This window comes from Gobio gobio, assembly GCF_949357685.1.
Source record: "Gobio gobio genome assembly, chromosome: 6".
Lineage (NCBI taxonomy): Eukaryota > Metazoa > Chordata > Actinopteri > Cypriniformes > Gobionidae > Gobio > Gobio gobio.
In genome coordinates, this window is record NC_137102.1 from 40,851,611 (window position 1) to 40,869,414 (window position 17,804).

The 17,804-nt window shown below is 42.7% G+C and overlaps 1 protein-coding gene across 5 annotated transcripts; it reads left to right on the top strand.

Annotated features, from left to right (window-relative positions):
* Window positions 1–398: 398 nt before the first annotated feature.
* On the top strand, window positions 399–17,679 carry LOC307127451 (SUN domain-containing ossification factor). Of its 5 annotated transcripts, none has more exons than XM_079818669.1 (23): window positions 416–949; window positions 1,398–1,458; window positions 1,540–1,658; window positions 1,942–2,037; window positions 3,415–3,517; window positions 4,134–4,227; window positions 4,299–4,408; window positions 4,619–4,686; window positions 5,202–5,309; window positions 5,406–5,511; window positions 5,598–5,618; window positions 5,893–5,948; window positions 7,980–8,068; window positions 8,149–8,214; window positions 8,321–8,386; window positions 8,487–8,553; window positions 8,687–9,622; window positions 11,179–11,266; window positions 11,349–11,453; window positions 14,980–15,113; window positions 16,754–16,839; window positions 16,952–16,998; window positions 17,140–17,678. In XM_079818669.1, exons 1-23 carry the CDS (start codon window positions 915–917, stop codon window positions 17,482–17,484), a joined length of 3,006 nt encoding a protein of 1,001 aa, XP_079674795.1. In that variant the 5' UTR covers window positions 416–914; the 3' UTR covers window positions 17,485–17,678. The 5 variants fall into 5 exon arrangements, with proteins under 5 accessions (XP_079674796.1, XP_079674797.1, XP_079674795.1 ...); XM_079818668.1 differs by having other exon boundaries at window positions 16,952–17,010; window positions 17,140–17,652; XM_079818670.1 differs by lacking the exon at window positions 5,598–5,618 and having other exon boundaries at window positions 399–949; window positions 16,952–17,010; window positions 17,140–17,679.
* The last annotated feature ends 125 nt before the right edge of the window (window positions 17,680–17,804 follow it).

Consider the following 17,804-nt stretch of genomic DNA (forward strand, 5'->3'; position numbering starts at 1 on the left):
TATTACCATGTTATAGCCTAAGGAAAAGAAAAAGTAGGTGATAGATCATTTATTTCTATCAAAAAACAGATCCAATTGTTTTGTGTGCAGGCAAACGCAGAAAAAGTAGCCAAGTCTTAGCTGCTCAGATTAAAGATTAATTAGAAATCTAAATGATTTTGCCCACATTTGTCTCGAATGCTGCTTGAGGGTTAAAAGAAACAAGACAATAGAATTTAGGATTGTGTTTAATTATTATTATTATTATTATTATTATTATTATTATTATTATTATTATTATTATCATTATTATTATCATTATTATTATTATGTAAATATGCCTGTCTTATTGTTTACCGAGCACACTCCTATCCAGTATGTGGCGGGAATGTGCCATTTAAGTTGGTATGCCAACCTCCGTTAAACACCAGAAGAAGGAGAATGAATCCAGGAAGAGCGAAAGAACATATAAAATGGGCGGGACAGTTGCTGTGGGATCGAAATAATATTTCTACAGTTTACCTTAATTTCTGACCGCGATTTTAAGTTTCTGAATGTCATTATTTTGCTGTGGGTTATTTTTGCTCGGTCACGTGATGCATGTTTCTTTTCTCTGCGCTGGATAGGACGAGCCAATGTGCGTGTTATTGATAATCATACATGCTCTCTTTAAAAAAAATATATATAGAGACAGATCCTCGTTTGTATTTCAAGTGGCAATACATTTAGATAGATAATACATTTAATTTATAATGCTTTTAAGAGTATTAATGTCTCCTGCTGTAAGTGTGTGTGTCGAAGCGGTGAAAGTGTAAAGTTCATCGGTTTCTCACACGTCACTTAAAAACAAACCGGAGAGTCGCGACTGTTTATCGATTGTTCGCGAGGGCTGATCCACAGAAGAGGGGAATAATGTGCCGTTCTGCCGCCGGTGGATGATGAAGATCGAGCTGCTGCTGCTCTGCTACTGGTGCGGGACTCTCATTATCATTATCCATCTGTGTGTGTTGTGTTTACAAACTGTGTTCATGTGATAAGACTACACAAACACCACAATAATACAATGGACTCTTTAATGGTATTTGAAATACCTCGGAGCACAATGTAAATGTCATGGCAGATCAGTAACGTTAGAGGTTTATATGTTAATGTGTGTGACTGACTCATGATGAACTTTAGATTGACTGGGACACGATGAGACCTGAGGTCAGAGGTCAGTCTGTCTTTAAAGAGACACTCACTTATTATTTCTTCAAAACATCAACATCTATTAGTTACAGAATGTGCTATACTAAACATAAATTATACTATAATATCTGAAGTTGATATCACACAAATCGAGGTTCATGTGAGATTTTGTTTATGTGCTGTACTGAAATGTTTTATGCTTTCTGAGATGAACCCGCTTCTCTATGCAGGTTTGCTGTACCACAGGGCCGTTGTTCAGAGCAGACACTGAGCTCTCATCATGACAAACAGGTCTGAACCACGCCAGAGAGCTGTTGTGATGCGTGTTCACGTGTCTGAGGTCACGTGTAACGTGTGGTTTTGTGTTGGCAGCTGGTGATTGACAGTAATGAAGTGGAGTCTTCGTCTTCGTCTTCCTCACAGATCCCGGAGGTCGTTCCCGTCAGTACCGGTCCTCATGTGTCCGGATCCTCAGAGTGTGGCTCCTACCGGTCAGTGGCACTCCGGCCTCAGCATTCACTCATTAGCCTCTAAAGCGAATTTAAATTAAAGTAGTCAACACTTTGTAGAATGTAAAGAAGTAGAAATACAATTTAGATCCAAAGAAATTGACATAACTGTAATCAAGTTTATCAAGACAGCCATTGAATGATGGGTTTGAAAGTTCTTATCCCTAATGGACACATATGATGAGGAGAGACACTTGGAGACTCTGCTCAGGAGATCCGGACTGGTCTGGTGTTGAGCTGTGCTGATGTGTGATGTTTCTCTCAGGGACTGTGGCGCCTCGGACTCCTGCTCTACTGAAAGCCTCAGCACAGATGCGTGTGATGCTGCAGAACACCTGACACTCGACCAGACGCTTCCCAGGTACTGAAGGCAGAGACATTCATACACCACTCAACCGGATCAGGTGATCTGTGAACATTGATCAGATCCATGTTGGCAGGGTTGGAAAGGTTACTTTTCAAATGTATTTCACTACAGATTACAAAATACATGCAAAAAGTAATTTGTAATGTATTTTGTTAGATTGGACAAGTTTTGTAACTTAATCTAAGTACTTTGTAATATTAAAAAGGCATGTAACGCAAACATAGGACTTGGTTTTCCTCTGCATATTATTTTAAACAATATCAGTTTCTTGAAGCAAAAAATGCAGACAATCTTAGAAAAAAAGAAGAAGAAAAAAAATCAAGACACTCAAGAAAGATCCTGGGTGTGTCAACTTTTTGAATTGGATGAACAGGGTGAATTGTTCTCTTTTTGAAACATGTAGTTATTAGCTTCTGAAGGGCAGTACTAAACAAAACAAAAAAGATCTTTAAAAATCATCCTGTTCAAAAGTTTTCACCCCCTGGTCTTAATGCATTGCGTTTTATGGAAGCCACTAAATATAAAAATAAAATAATTGTGACTTTTTATCTCAGATTTCTGACTTTTTTTCCCCACTCCTAATTGCAAGTTATAAAGTCAGAATTGCGTTCTATAATATACTGAAATTAAAAGTCGCAATTACATTTTCAGCTTTTTTTTTATTAAAGTCGCAATTCTGAGAAAAAAAATCAGTCTTTCCCATAATTGGACATTATAACTCGCAATTGCACGTTTATATCTCACAATTCTCAGAAGAAAATTGTATTGATTATATCAGAATTGTAAGATAAAGTCGCATTGACCTAAACAAATGACTTAACATGAAACATGAAGACAATCGTTGATCATCAGGTAATCACAGACAGTTTCAGATTCAAGGGTTTGCACATTTTTGAATGTGGCAATTTGTATAAATTCAGTCTTTTTGTCTTGTGGAGTATATGTAAACATCTGTTATTATGTGAAATAACCCTCTTATTTTGTTAAAATTATTCAAATGTTGCATTTTCTGCAAGGGGTTTGAAACTTATGAGCAGAACTGTATCTTAAGATGCTTTTGCAGACTGTCAGAGTCTGAGAATCCCCAATTGCTGTTTACATTATTGCCCGTTACAGTTTACATTAATGTTTAAATTAAATGAAAGGAATTTAATCACAATCATCAAAGGATTCAGAATCACTTTGGTAATCTAAAATACTTTTAAAATGTAACTGCAATGAAATACAATTACTCAGATTTTGTATTTTAAATGCGTAACTATGTCACATGTATTTCGTTACTCCCCAGCCCTGCATGTTGGTTCCTTCTCAGTCTGTTTTTTTTAAAGGTTGTTTTATGTGTTCCTCATCTGTGTCTGTCTGTCATGGAAGTTTTCCAGCGGTTCAAGAGAACGCCAGTGTCCGTGAGACGAGAAAACCCGCCAAAGACCAAACTGGGAAACGGAGTAATGCCTCCCTCGTCCAGAAAGATCAGGTGAAGCTCCCTTAAAGCCACGGACAAACTCTGAGCATGCAGAAGATCTGTTTTTCAGTGTTACATTTTTTTTTAATACGACGTCACGCTCTGTGGTGTCTTTTTTTTAAACGTAATTCAACATATAATGCATGCAAAATGTACAAATATGCAGTCTACTTCACTGCAGTGCTGCAGATTTAAAGTGTGTGCTCTGTTAATTCAGCGAAGATCTCACGCCGTAATGTGGCAGTCTTCTATCTGCACAAAGTTAGGGTTAGTGTGTATTGTAAGTACTGTATTACAGTGTAATGTTGTGTAGTGTACTGTACTATAGTTTATTGTAGTGTAGTTAGTGTACCCTATGGTGTACTGTAGTGTATTATAATTGTAATTATTATTATAATTATAACTGTCTCTTTAAATGCCAGAGCTCTTTAAAGCAGGATGGATTCTGATTGGCTGTGGAGTCTGATATTCTTCCACATTTAGAGCGTTTTTTATCACTTTATGTTATGGTTCTGATGGAGTGACCGAGCGTTTATCGTTGAGCTCTGAATGATTGATTAGTGAGTCTGAAGTCTCTCAGAGTGGATCAGTTCTCTCAGTGCTCATCACCTGGATCTGTTGATTACAGGCATCCGCAGACTCGGACCCTTCAGTGCCCAGCCGAGACCAGGAGATCCCCACCTTCGACGAGTGGACCAAGATCATGATGGAGACGGAGAAGAGTGAGTAGTGTTCTGACGGAGCCGCTGAGGTGCAGGAGCTGCTCTCGCTGACGGCTGTTTGTGTCCGTCAGGTCAGGTGACGGCTCACGCTCCCGACGGAAAGAAACTTCAGCAGACCATCACCAACTACGCCTCGGTGGAGTGTGGAGCCAAGATCATGTCCTCCAACCCCGAGTCCAAGGTACCGCAGCAGAGCTCTCCATCCGCAGGCACTCATGACACTAACGCTGATCTACAGATATTTCCATCTCTAGTCTGACACCAGGATTGTTTTGTACTGTATATAAATTACACATCAATTACTGCTCTATATGAGTATGTTCACTGAGGGTTTGAGTGTAACTGAGAGAATGGGTGGAGTGTGATGAACCGGCTGTGTTTGTGTTTCCAGAGCACTTCAGCAGTCCTGATGGAGAACATGGACATGTACATGCTGAATCCCTGCAATAACAAGATCTGGTCAGCTGATTTATATATCTGTCGTCAAGCACAACTGAAAACTGTTATATGTTGCCATGTAGGGCTGGACAATTTGAACTAAAATCTAAATCTCGATTAATTGAACATTTTACCTCGATTACGATTGGTGGTATTTTTTTTATTTTTATGAAAAAGTGAATTTCTTTGTGATTTTAAAATACTTGACGGAAACCGCTTACTTTCAGCAGTTATTGTCTAGGGATTGTAACATTTCTTACAGATTTCTGTTGTACATCAGATACAGATTCATTAACACAGTAGGCCTACATGACATTTATTTGAATGCATTAATGAAAGAGTTGGTCTCACATACGATGGTCTTAAATCGCTTCAATGTTCAAACGGGGAAGCCTTAAAACACATACAATTGACAAACTTTTGTGAGGAAGCAAGTAAAAGTGATCTGGCTTCAGGGCTCATGTGTTGTCAGAGACACGGCTCTGAGAAAACAGAAAAAAGGTCACTTGCGGTGAATGTCTGTGTGTGTTCGGCAGGTTCATCATCGAGCTCTGTCAACCCATTCAGGTCAAGCAGCTGGACATCGCCAACTTTGAGATCTTTTCCTCAAACCCAAAAGACTTCCTGGTGTCCATCAGTGACAGGTCGGCAGCTCTGGGCTTTATTAAAGTGCTACTGCCACTTAATAGTCTTAATATTTCTCTTTTTGAATGCATGTTTCATGGCTTGTCTGTACTCAGGTATCCAAACAAGAAGTGGGTGAAGCTGGGGACGTTCCATGCGCGTGACGAGCGGACGGTGCAGAGCTTCCCTCTGGATGAGCATTTGTTCGCCAAATTCGTCAAGGTGAGTGTGAGCAAGAGTGTGAGCTCTGCTGTCCCATCGGCCCTTCTCTCAGCTCTCTCTCTGTCTCTCTTCTTCTCCTGCATCAGATGTTCACCAGATACATCAAGGTTAGATTGTGTGAATGGCTTGAGCTGGGTTTGCCGTCCACACACACACACACACACACACACACACACACACACACACACACACACACACACACACACACACAAGCTCTTTTCTCAAAGGCTGAAATCATTATCCTGTGTGTGTGTGTGTGTGTGTGTTTGTTCTGGTTTTGCTTCAGCTGCTTCTTCATCTGTTGATGAATCTAGTTTCAGCATGTGAGGGCTGAAGGTAAGGTTGACTTTCACACACGTGATCAGTGTTGTGTTGTTTCAGGTGGAGCTGCTGTCACACTTCGGCTCGGAGCACTTCTGTCCTCTCAGTCTCATCAGGTCTATATCTCACTCACTCACTCACTCACTCACTCACTCACTCACTTCTGTCCTCAGTCTCATCAAGTCTATATCTCACTCACTCACTCACTCACTCACTCACTTCTGTCCTCAGTCTCATCAAGTCTATATCTCACTCACTCACTCACTCACTTCTGTCCTCTCAGTCTCATCAGGTCTATATCTCACTCATTCACTCACTTCTGTCCTCAGTCTCATCAAGTCTATATCTCACTCACTCACTCACTCACTCACTCACTCACTCACTCACTCACTCACTCACTCACTCACTCACTTCTGTCCTCAGTCTCATCAAGTCTATATCTCACTCACTCACTCACTCACTCACTCACTCACTCACTCACTCACTCACTCACTCACTCACTCACTTCTGTCCTCTCAGTCTCATCAGGTCTATATCTCACTCACTCACTCACTCACTCACTCACTCACTCACTCACTCACTCACTTCTGTCCTCAGTCTCATCAAGTCTATATCTCACTCACTCACTCACTTCTGTCCTCTCAGTCTCATCAGGTCTATATCTCACTCACTCACTCACTCACTTCTGTCCTCAGTCTCATCAAGTCTATATCTCACTCACTCACTCACTCACTCACTCACTTCTGTCCTCAGTCTCATCAAGTCTATATCTCACTCACTCACTCACTCACTCACTCACTCACTCACTCACTCACTCACTCACTCACTCACTCACTCACTCACTCACTCACTCACTCACTCACTTCTGTCCTCAGTCTCATCAAGTCTATATCTCACTCACTCACTCACTCACTCACTCACTCACTCACTCACTCACTCACTCACTCACTCACTCACTCACTTCTGTCCTCTCAGTCTCATCAGGTCTATATCTCACTCACTCACTCACTCACTCACTCACTCACTCACTCACTCACTCACTCACTTCTGTCCTCAGTCTCATCAAGTCTATATCTCACTCACTCACTCACTTCTGTCCTCTCAGTCTCATCAGGTCTATATCTCACTCACTCACTCACTCACTTCTGTCCTCAGTCTCATCAAGTCTATATCTCACTCACTCACTCACTCACTCACTCACTTCTGTCCTCAGTCTCATCAAGTCTATATCTCACTCACTCACTCACTCACTCACTCACTCACTCACTCACTCACTCACTCACTCACTTCTGTCCTCTCAGTCTCATCAGGTCTATATCTCACTCACTCACTCACTCACTCACTCACTCACTCACTCACTCACTTCTGTCCTCTCAGTCTCATCAGGTCTATATCTCACTCACTCACTCACTCACTCACTCACTCACTTCTGTCCTCAGTCTCATCAAGTCTATATCTCACTCACTCACTCACTTCTGTCCTCTCAGTCTCATCAGGTCTATATCTCACTCACTCACTCACTTCTGTCCTCAGTCTCATCAAGTCTATATCTCACTCACTCACTCACTCACTCACTTCTGTCCTCAGTCTCATCAAGTCTATATCTCACTCACTCACTCACTCACTTCTGTCCTCTCAGTCTCATCAGGTCTATATCTCACTCACTCACTCACTTCTGTCCTCAGTCTCATCAAGTCTATATCTCACTCACTCACTCACTCACTCACTCACTCACTCACTCACTCACTCACTTCTGTCCTCTGTCTCATCAGGTCTATATCTCACTCACTCACTCACTCACTCACTCACTCACTCACTCACTTCTGTACTCTCAGTCTCATCAGGTCTATATCTCACTCACTCACTCACTCACTCACTCACTCACTTCTGTACTCTGTTTCATCAGGTCTATATCTCACTCACTCACTCACACACACACACACACACACACACACACACACACACACACACACACACACAATTACTTTTTGAAATGTCATGTTTAAATATGCAAATTAGGCATTTGTCTGAAAGAAGATGACCAGTGCATGAAAACCCTGGTTTCACCTGTAGTTTCTGACCGCAGAAGTAACTGTGGTGTGTGTGTGTGTGTGTGTGTGTGTGTGTGTGTGTGTGTGTTTCTGAAGGGTGTTTGGCACCAGTATGATGGAGGAGTATGAGCTGAACTCGGAGTCGTCAGACAGACACACACACAGTCATGATGAGCAGGACTACGGTAACGATCATCTGCATGCGCTCACTGTCCATCTGACGTTTGTCATGCCAACTGTGCTTTTTCTTTTGATGAATGTTTAGATCAGCCGCCTGACTTTGTGCCAGTAGATGACAAATCCTCCGCCAATCTGATCGGCTCTGCCAAAGGTCAGTGAGTGTTACAGTGAGATGGACGGGAGATCCTGAGGGATGAAGCAAACCCTACAGACACTGAACAGATGATGATGATGATGATGGTGTCTTATGTTTTCAGATGCTCTTCTCACCATGGTGAACAACATCGCTGCCAATGTGCTCGGCGGGCAGCCAGAGAGCGCAGGTCTGTTCTGACATCAATTCCTGCTGACGTCTTACAGCTCAACTCCTCTTTCAGAGTGACAAAACAGCTGTTTGAATGAGATTGTGTTTGTGCTCTTCAGGAAACTCTTCCACTGAAGGTCTGAATGCGTCAGAAGTGGCTCTCCCTGCTGGAGCGATGCACTCTGGGTATGTGACAGCGTGGCCAGGAGAAATGAGCTGTATCCAGTCCTTTTCAGTATTTACAGTTATTTTCAGTATAAATGGCTCTGTTCCTCACTGTTCTTTATATTATATCATATTCATATAATTTATTTTTCAGGCCAGTGGTGGATCAGCTGGATGTCGCTGGGATTACAGAGACCGCCAGCATTTCATCAGCGACACACAAAGATGCTCCACGCACTGAAGACAGTCCTGTCAGAGCCGAGCCTGACGCAGAGCAGATTGTCACTCTGCTTCCCAAGGCAGAGGACGAGCCGGATCATTCCTCTGGGCCAGAACTGGGCCAAACAGACCAGCAGGATGGAGGTGAGAGAGCAAACAAATCACGTGGCCTCTCTCTTCACGAGTACCTTCTGCAGCACTGCTCCTCTCTTCAGAAGAGGAAGAAATCGCGCTCTCACTCCGCTTCGGCCATAATAACCTCATCGAGCACAATCACGGAGCCCACTGAGATTCCTGTCGTTCACACTCATGTCCTGCCGGCTCCAGACGCCCCTTCAGAGCTTCAGTCTGTAGTGTGGGATCTCGCACCGAGCCTGACCTCAGATCTGCTGGTTTCTACTGACCGCCCGTCCGTTGAGCTGATGTCCGTCAGCGAGTGCCTTACAGCGACTATCCCTCCGCAGAGCATTGAGTCTGGTGAGAATCCTGATCCTGCGAAGCTCTCGGACCTCGTGACCAGCTCTACTGGAGATCCTGAGATTTCGGCCACATCGGGCCTAGACAATGACATTTCAACTCCTACTTTGTCCATTAGTACAGTAGATGAGTCTCTTGTCACGCTGACTCCTGCTGAAGCCGCCCACCCCTCAGATGGGTTCGTAGAGTCAGCCGAGGCCAGAAGCAAGGAGCTGTTGGAGGATGAGAGCAGCGCTAACATGGAACTTGACGGCGAAACGCTCGGCTCCAGCGAGGTGCCCGCGCATGGCTCCAGTCAGAAAGAGTCTGTCTTCATGAGGCTGAACAATCGCATCAAGGCCCTGGAGATGAACATGTCTCTGAGCGGACGCTACCTCGAGCAGCTGAGCCAGAGGTGAGTCCTTTCGCCCATCCGCTTCGGCACGAGATGCGAGATCCTTACAACCAACTTCAGGTTCATTCTTCACTTAAACAGAAGTTTGAAATACCTGAGCAGCGATTATACTGTTAGCAAACATCCTGACGCCATCCACTTTTAGATGAACATGTAAATATGTGCTGCACGCTTTTCTCTCAATAACAAAATGAAAAAAAAAAGCCATTCAGAAAGCATCTGATCAGAGTGATGTGGATATATTTGTGCCAGCTCTGAGATTCAGCTCTCCAGTCACGTCACGTTCATTTATACAGCACTTTAGACAGTAGATTGCTTTAACGTAGCAGCTTTTGGGACAGAATAACTAACAGCTTGCACCAGCGCAAACCCTCTTTTTTCGGTTTAAAAAACTACTGTCAGGATTTACTAAAGACACGCAGTGAAAAATTAACACTGAAAATTAGCACAGGGTTATTTTTGCAGCTGACCTTATTGCATATGTATTTGTAGAAGTTTTCCTTTCAGGCGCAAAATGTATCGGAGGAGAGTATTTAAATGAATCGTGAGGTGATTTACAAAGATTTGTGCTCGTAAATTTACTGGTGTTTTGCGCCATTATTTACCGCCCCCATAAAAGCGCGTCTTAAACCAGACGCTAACGTTCAGATTGTGCTGGTCATTTATGAAAAAGATGTGTCTGTTCACTAATTTGCACATCGTCAGTAGATCACGGGCAGAACTGTCCACTCCCATCGACGCTTTTATGGAATTGTGCTCTCACACTAATTTGCCCTGTTTAGTAAATCTGGCCCTTAAAGTGTTAAACATGATACACAGTGTCAGTTAGAATCTTCAGTTTCTGCTATAAAGCGGCTCTCAGTGTGTTCCATGTTTTTACTCGCGTCTGAACAGAAGAAATGAATCAGAGAAGATTTTCTCCTCAAAGGAGGCGGAGCCTCAGTGCCACACCCACCAATCAGAGTTCAGAGGTGTTTATCAGCCGGAGAGAACTTTTTTGTTTGTTGTTGTAAAGTTTGGTTTGATGATCTGTTTCAAACTGCAGAAACAAACTCCAAACAAACTTCATTTTGGCCTAATTTTGTTCGAAATGATGTCACTGCAGTTCGTTGTTTATTATTCCATATGTATAACGGCAGGGCTGAGCGATGTGACGAGAGAGTTTACCCTTTAATTTATATCACAGTATGTAAGTATACCCACAAAGCTTTCCATGGACAAGACTGCTTAAAGGGGTTTTGTTCACAAAAAACAGACATATATATTGGCAAACATTATTTCCCACCTCATTCTGCAAGAAGTAGAAAGCTACTGGTTTCAGCTTGCTTGCTCTTTTTGCAGTAAAGAGCAAACAGTATTTTAATGATTCCTCATGTCATGACAATAAAATAAGTAAAGTTTACGGTGGACTTCACAGATGTGCGACTCCAACAGTGAAAATTCACTTCGTTTTTATGATGAGGTTTCAGTATATTAGACTAGTATTAGTTTTTGCTATGTTGTTAGTTTTTGGATGTTTAGCACAGATATCTGTATTGAGCAATCTGTGTGTGCAGGTACAGGAAGCAGGTGGAGGAGATGCAGAGAGCCTTCAACAAAACCATCATCAAGCTGCAGAACACCTCCAGAACGGCCGAGGAGCAGGTCGCTCATCTTGTGCACATCTAAAGCACTGAGACTGACTCCTGTCTGTTGGACACTGTGTAACCGTCTCTTCCTGTTGCAGGACCAGAGGCAGACGGACTCCATCCAGGTGCTGCAGGGTCAGCTGGAGAATGTGACGCAACTCGTCCTCAGTCTGTCGGTCAGCGTGAGCCAGCTACAGCAAGAGGTACTCATTCATCGCCTGTTCTCCATCTGCTGAGACTAGCAGGCCTCCTGTTTCATGTCCAGCAGGACAGTTACATTTGACCACTTTATTAGTCCACAGAGCAGGGAGTACATCATGTGTGAGGGTGGTTTCTAGACAAAAACACAAACTTCAATAAAGATAAATTCTATTCAAATTACACAAGGAAATAAAAGATACTCAATATAAACAAAGAAACAATGGGAAAATAAACTTACATTTCTCATGAAAGCACACAAACATCAACCAGAGGGGACAAATCGAAGGCGTGGGGGCGTGCACCTGAAACCCGAAGTGACGGATTGATTGACAGCTGTCAGACTCGCAAAGATGGAAAGTGACTGGAGTGACGCCAGTAGCTTTGCAACAGAGCAGTCATTTGAAGTAGTGGACTTTTTTCCCCCACCTTCACCTGAAGTGGAGGAGGGTGAATTGTCTGTGGACACAGGGGCAGAGCCTTATTAATTCGAGCTGCTGGCTCAAACTGCGTTCCTAAAGGCCTGTTCACACCGGGACGATTTTCGCACGCGTTTATCGCCGACGTTTAACGCCTCGGGAATAAACAATGCGCGCCAATGTGAGTGTTCACACCGACGCGCAAAACGCCAGGCGTAAAAGCGTCATTTTTAAAAAAACGCCTCGGGTTCGTTTTTTTATTTTGACGCGGCGCGTAAAAAACTGTCCGACCAATGAGATCGGCGCTTTTGTTCACGTGCCTGGAGTTGCTGAAGTGACAGTAAAGCACGACTTGGTGGCGCTCGAGCACAAAACGGTCTTGCCGAGCACACATTGATACGACGAAGAAGTAGTAAGTAGACAAAGAAGAAGATGAACTGCTAATGCTGCTTGCCAGTTAGTAAAAAGTGTGTGAATGGTTTTGTCCATATACATAATATGTCTATGGTTTTGGCAAGCACGTAAATACTGTCTCTCTTCTCCTTCTGTGTGACAAGCGAGTGTCAGAGGCTTAAAGTGCCGCAGCACCATCTTGTGTACCGGGAGCGCATCGACTGAATGTGCACGTTCACTCGGCGCATCGCCAGTGGAAATCGCTTGGGTGTGAACACTCAAGACGCGCCGAAAAACGGCACGAAAAACGCTGGCGATAAGCGCGCGCGATATTCGTCCCGGTGTGTACAGGCCTTAACTTCCGATGCCGGCGATGCTAGCGAAGCAGCAGCGCAAGAGAGAATGGGACCTGTGAACAGTCAAATCCTTATACTGAATGCCACTAAAAATAGATCAGATGCTTGCAATGTATTTTCATTCAAATTAACTAAATCAATAGGCAGTGCAGGACCAATAATTTCAAACCTAATAGCTTATTATAAACAGATTTCCTCAAATGAAAGTTATACTATATACGCCAACACATTACGGTATTGTTGTTCGTTACCACAGCAATCACTTGCGTGTCAGGGTTTGAAAGCGTGTCTCATGTACGAAAAGTATCTGTACACATGACGGGCGGCAAAAATATTGCTAGAAAAGCCTGATGTGCACTGACAACTGCATTATTTAACCGTATTTTCTTCATTAGAATGTTGATAGCAGGTGTCAAGTAAGTTTCATTCATAATGTTTCTACTTCATGTAACATGAGAGTTCATTCTGGAGTCAAGCCGTTCTCATGTGATCAATGCGAATTGAATATTGAATTCATTAAATGTAAGAATTTGACATGAAATGTAGATAAGGTTTAAAAAAGCCTTTTATAAAGGTAAAGAACACCCTGGGGTAAATATAAAAAATATGCATATTTAAGAATGTAAAAGCTGACAGAACACTGATGAGAATATTCCTTCAGAATAAACACACAACCAAAAATCTCAGTGATGCGGTGCTTTTGTGGGGATTTTTTGTATGGGGTATTGCTACTGATATGAAAAAGTTCACTGTATATCATAATAATAATAAATAGCATTAATGACAGGGATGATTATTTTGGTTTCTTTTTACATTAAACACATTGGGCCTCATTCATGAAATACATTAATTTGCAAATACGAGCTAATTCGGAGTAATTGGCACGTAAAATTGACCTTTACGAAAACTCTCCTCCAGATTCACAAACGCTTCATATTCCACGGATTCGGTAGTTAAACGTGTGTAAATTAATGAATTCCAAACATTCGTGAATAGGGCGTGTGCGTGCACGCTCATTCATAATTAGCATAATCCCCGCCCATGAGTTACAACTGCAAATGACGTGTTCAGGAATGCTGTGGAAACTTCTGGACCTCCTTCTCAGGTTTGGCTCCAGTATATTGTATAAATGCGAAAGAGACTAATTGGCCATATGCCTAGCAATATTCAACTATCGTGTGTCCACTATAATGGACACCAAAAATGCCTAGTGCTCTTCTGAAAACTGCCAGCAACATTTTTTTCCAGCTGAGATACTTTGGTTGCTATGATACAGAATATCCATGGCAGTAATGTGTTACTAGTATCTCATTTTGAAGAATACTATTGAAAAATGCAGTAACCAGTAACTCCTCCATTGTTGTTCAGTCGTTGTACAAGTAGAACTATTGGTCGATGTAGTATTTGTCCCTGCCCTCCTCCACTGTGATTGGACGGCTGGGTAAAAAGTGACCGTGACAAGCCAAAAGTTGAACAGTTGGGAAAATAAGACAGGGCAAACTCGTGAAATATTATTATGGTACATAGTGTATCAAAGTGGAATGTCATCAGTTTGCCTAAATTAGAACACATAACATTCAAATGTTTTACGCACCATTTACACATGATTGGGAGCAGCTGTAAATTTCTTTCGTACCAACTAAAATTTTCAAAATATGATATTTTTGTGAATCCGAAAATTTACATCAGAACAGCTTTATGAACGATTTACACACAAATTCATTCTGCTCGTGTTTCATGAATGAGGCCTATTAAATATTACATATACGTATGTAATATAATGTGTATTTCCATCACAGGTTGGGTCTTAAATTTACTAAGTGTAAATTGTTGTGAGTTAAGTTGTTTATATCTGTATTAATTGATATTGAGCTAGTGTGTTTTGTGCCGTGTCATCTGTGAGGATTATTTTCAGTCTTGGGTTAGTGACATTCTGATATTGTGACAGAACTGTATTAATTTGTGACTTTTTTTTGTTAAATATTTTATATCAACTTCAATCATCTGGAACATAATATATTGCTTTGATTTTCTTGTAGGTTTAGACTGCAAATTAGACTCCAAGTTTTGTATAAAATATCAATTGTTTAGTACTAGTACAGTACATTTGCGTTACAGTAAACTTAAACTTCTAAAATTTTGAGACAAGGATTCTCTGCTAGCACAAATATACCAGAAGAAATTATCTGTGAAAATATCAGGGCAAATTCCCTTATTAACATGAATTTTCAGAGTTACCAGCTGATCATGGAAGGAATTAGGCTACACCACATTATGAACAGCTGTCAATTAGATGCCTGCGGGCTTTGAGGTCATGGTGACAGTGATGATGATGACGGTGATACTGCTGCTGTGTTCTGCAGGTGTCTGACAGGCAGAGCTACATCCTGCTGTGTCTGATCCTCTGTATGCTGCTCGCGCTGCTGATCTGTGTCAACTACCGTCAGATGTGTGAGAGTCCAGCGCTCGACATGAACAGATCCTGCTGTCCCGAGAGGTGAGGAGACGCCACACTGGTCATGTGACTCCTACTTTTGATGGCCCATCAGCTTCTCTGAGATGATGGGAAATACAGGGCTAACAGTGATAGTTATTACTGCATAAATACACTATATTGCCAAAAGTATTGGGACACCTGTCCAAATCATTGTATTCAGGGGTTCCAATCACTTCGATGGCCACAGGTGTATAAAATCAAGCACCTAGGCATGCAGACTGCTTCTACAAACATTTGTGAAAGAATGGGTCGCTCTCAGGAGCTCAGTGAATTCTAGCGTGGTACAGTGATAGGTTGCCACCTGTGCAATAAGTCCATTCGTGAACCACTAAATATTCCATGGTCAACTGTTAGTGGTATTATAACAAAGTGGAAGCAATTGGGAACAACAGCAACAGGCCATGTAAAATAATCATAGACCGGGGTCAGCGCATGCTGAGGCGCACAATGCACAGAAGTCGCCAACTTTCTGCAGAGTCAATAGCTCCTCAACTTTTTGTGGCCTTCAGATTAGCTCAAGAACAGTGCTTAGAGAGCTTCATGGAATGGGTTTCCATGGCTGAGCAGTTGCATCCAAGCCTCACATCACCAAGTGCAATGCAAAGTGTCGGATGCAGTGTAAAGCACGCCGCCACTGGACTTTAGAGCAGTGGAGCCATGTTCTCTGGAGTGACCAATCATGGTTCTCTGTCTGGCAATCCGATGGATGAGTCTGCGTTTGGCGGTTGCCAGGAGAACGGTACTTGCCTGACTTCACTGTGTCAAGTGTAACGTTTGGTGGAGGGGGGATTATGGTGTGGGGTTTTTTTTCGGGGGGCAATGTTGTGTTCTCTTCAGTGTTGTTAGAGAATGCATTGAGTTCGTGTTCAGTGATGCATAAAGTTTGATTGTGCTGAAGCATTCTGTTATGCCTGACGAATGGATGGGTTCGTGCACTTGGGTCTGGAAGGGGCGTGAAAATAAAAGTAGAGACGATAAGTCGATGCAACTCTCTGTGTCTGTGTAATCCTTACCCAAACATAACAGGCGGGCTTGGCCCCTTAGTTCCAGTGAAAGGAACTCTTAATGCAAGGCATTTTGGGAAATTTCATGCTCCCACTGTTTGTGGGAACAGTTTGGGGATGGCCCTTTCCTGTTCCAACATGACTGCGCACCAGTGCACAAAGCAAGGTCCATAAAGACATGGATGAGTGAGTTTGGTGTGGAGGAACTTGACAGTCACAGATGAACCTCCATAATGAGAAGATTAGTGCTCAACAGCTAGAGAACTGCATCTGTTCAGCCGTTCACTGAGCCGTGTTCATCAGGGTTTAGTTACTGTACGTGTGAATGAGGAGTTTCATTGAGTCCACTACTCTAGACCACACCATTCAGAGTCACCAATACACTACAGAGACCTTTATTTTCAGATCATGCGTTAAAAGATTGTCAGATTGTTGCATCTCGAGTGAGAGAAGTGCTTCTGTTGTGACCCTGTCAGAGACAACGGTTACACTCATAACATCAAACATCTTCTACTCCGAGACACAAACATCTCATAGTACATGCTGCAGGATCACCTGTGTCTCTGAACACCTACAGCATAAGCATGTGATGATGTGTTGTGCTGTATTAACCCAGTTCATGCCTGGTGTTTCCAGAGAGCTGCTGTCTGATGAAGAGCGCGTGATCCTGAGACGCAGAGCCTCTGATCCGGCCTCGCTCTCGTCCCTTCAGACGCCCGAAGGTCAGTTCATGATTCCTTGTCTGTCATGAATGTGTGTTGTTGAGTGATCAAACGCATAAGTGTCTTTGACATTTCCTGCAGTAAAACATGTTGTTGTTGCTCTTTATTTCAGGAGGTTCAGAAGAAACCAGCAGCCTTAAGCAGTGGGGACAGTGTCAAGTTAGTAGAAAAGTATGGTGGATGTTTTTTTGACTTCATGATGCAATGCTGTAGACTTTGTTTTTTTTTTTTTAACCCAGGAAGCGTTCATAGCATTCATCGGTGAGGAAATGATCACGGTTTGTTTTGTCTTTCTTGCAGAAGAAGCATAAGCTGAAGCTCAGCAGGAGCCTAGATGCCCGAGGCGCTCCGCCGGCAGCTGGTGTGATTCCTCAGAGCACAATTGGCCCTCAGGTTTTGGAGGTCAAAGACGTGATGTCAGACGGCTCCGAGGGCTCCTCGCATTCTGAAGAGACTCTGTTCTGCGGATTCACCAGCTGCTCGCGTCTGTGTGAGACGATACCTGCGCCGAGACGCTGGACGCAGAGTAAACAGCAGAAGACTTCAGAACAGCTGCATCAGCCTTCACAGCGCAGCATCCCGTATAATCTGACCCGCACTGGACACACTGACCTGCCAGGGTCTGACCTGCACTGGACACACTGACCCACCGCTGCTGAGAACACTCTTACACTGGAGTCGCTTGCACTGTTCCAACACACTGGACGCTAAAACCTTCTGCTGTCTCTCTTCAGCACAGATTTATACAGTTTGGGATTATTCTTTTCTAATAATGTGCCATTGACCTTTCAATGACGTTTCAATGACAATCATAAATAAAACATAAATAATTGAACCGCTGTATTGATTTTTATTATATTTACAGTGTATTCTGACAAATGCATTCACCTCTAAGTTATTACTCTTTTTCAGCTTGAATCTGTCAATTTTCAGATAATAATTATCATATACTTTCACTGGACACT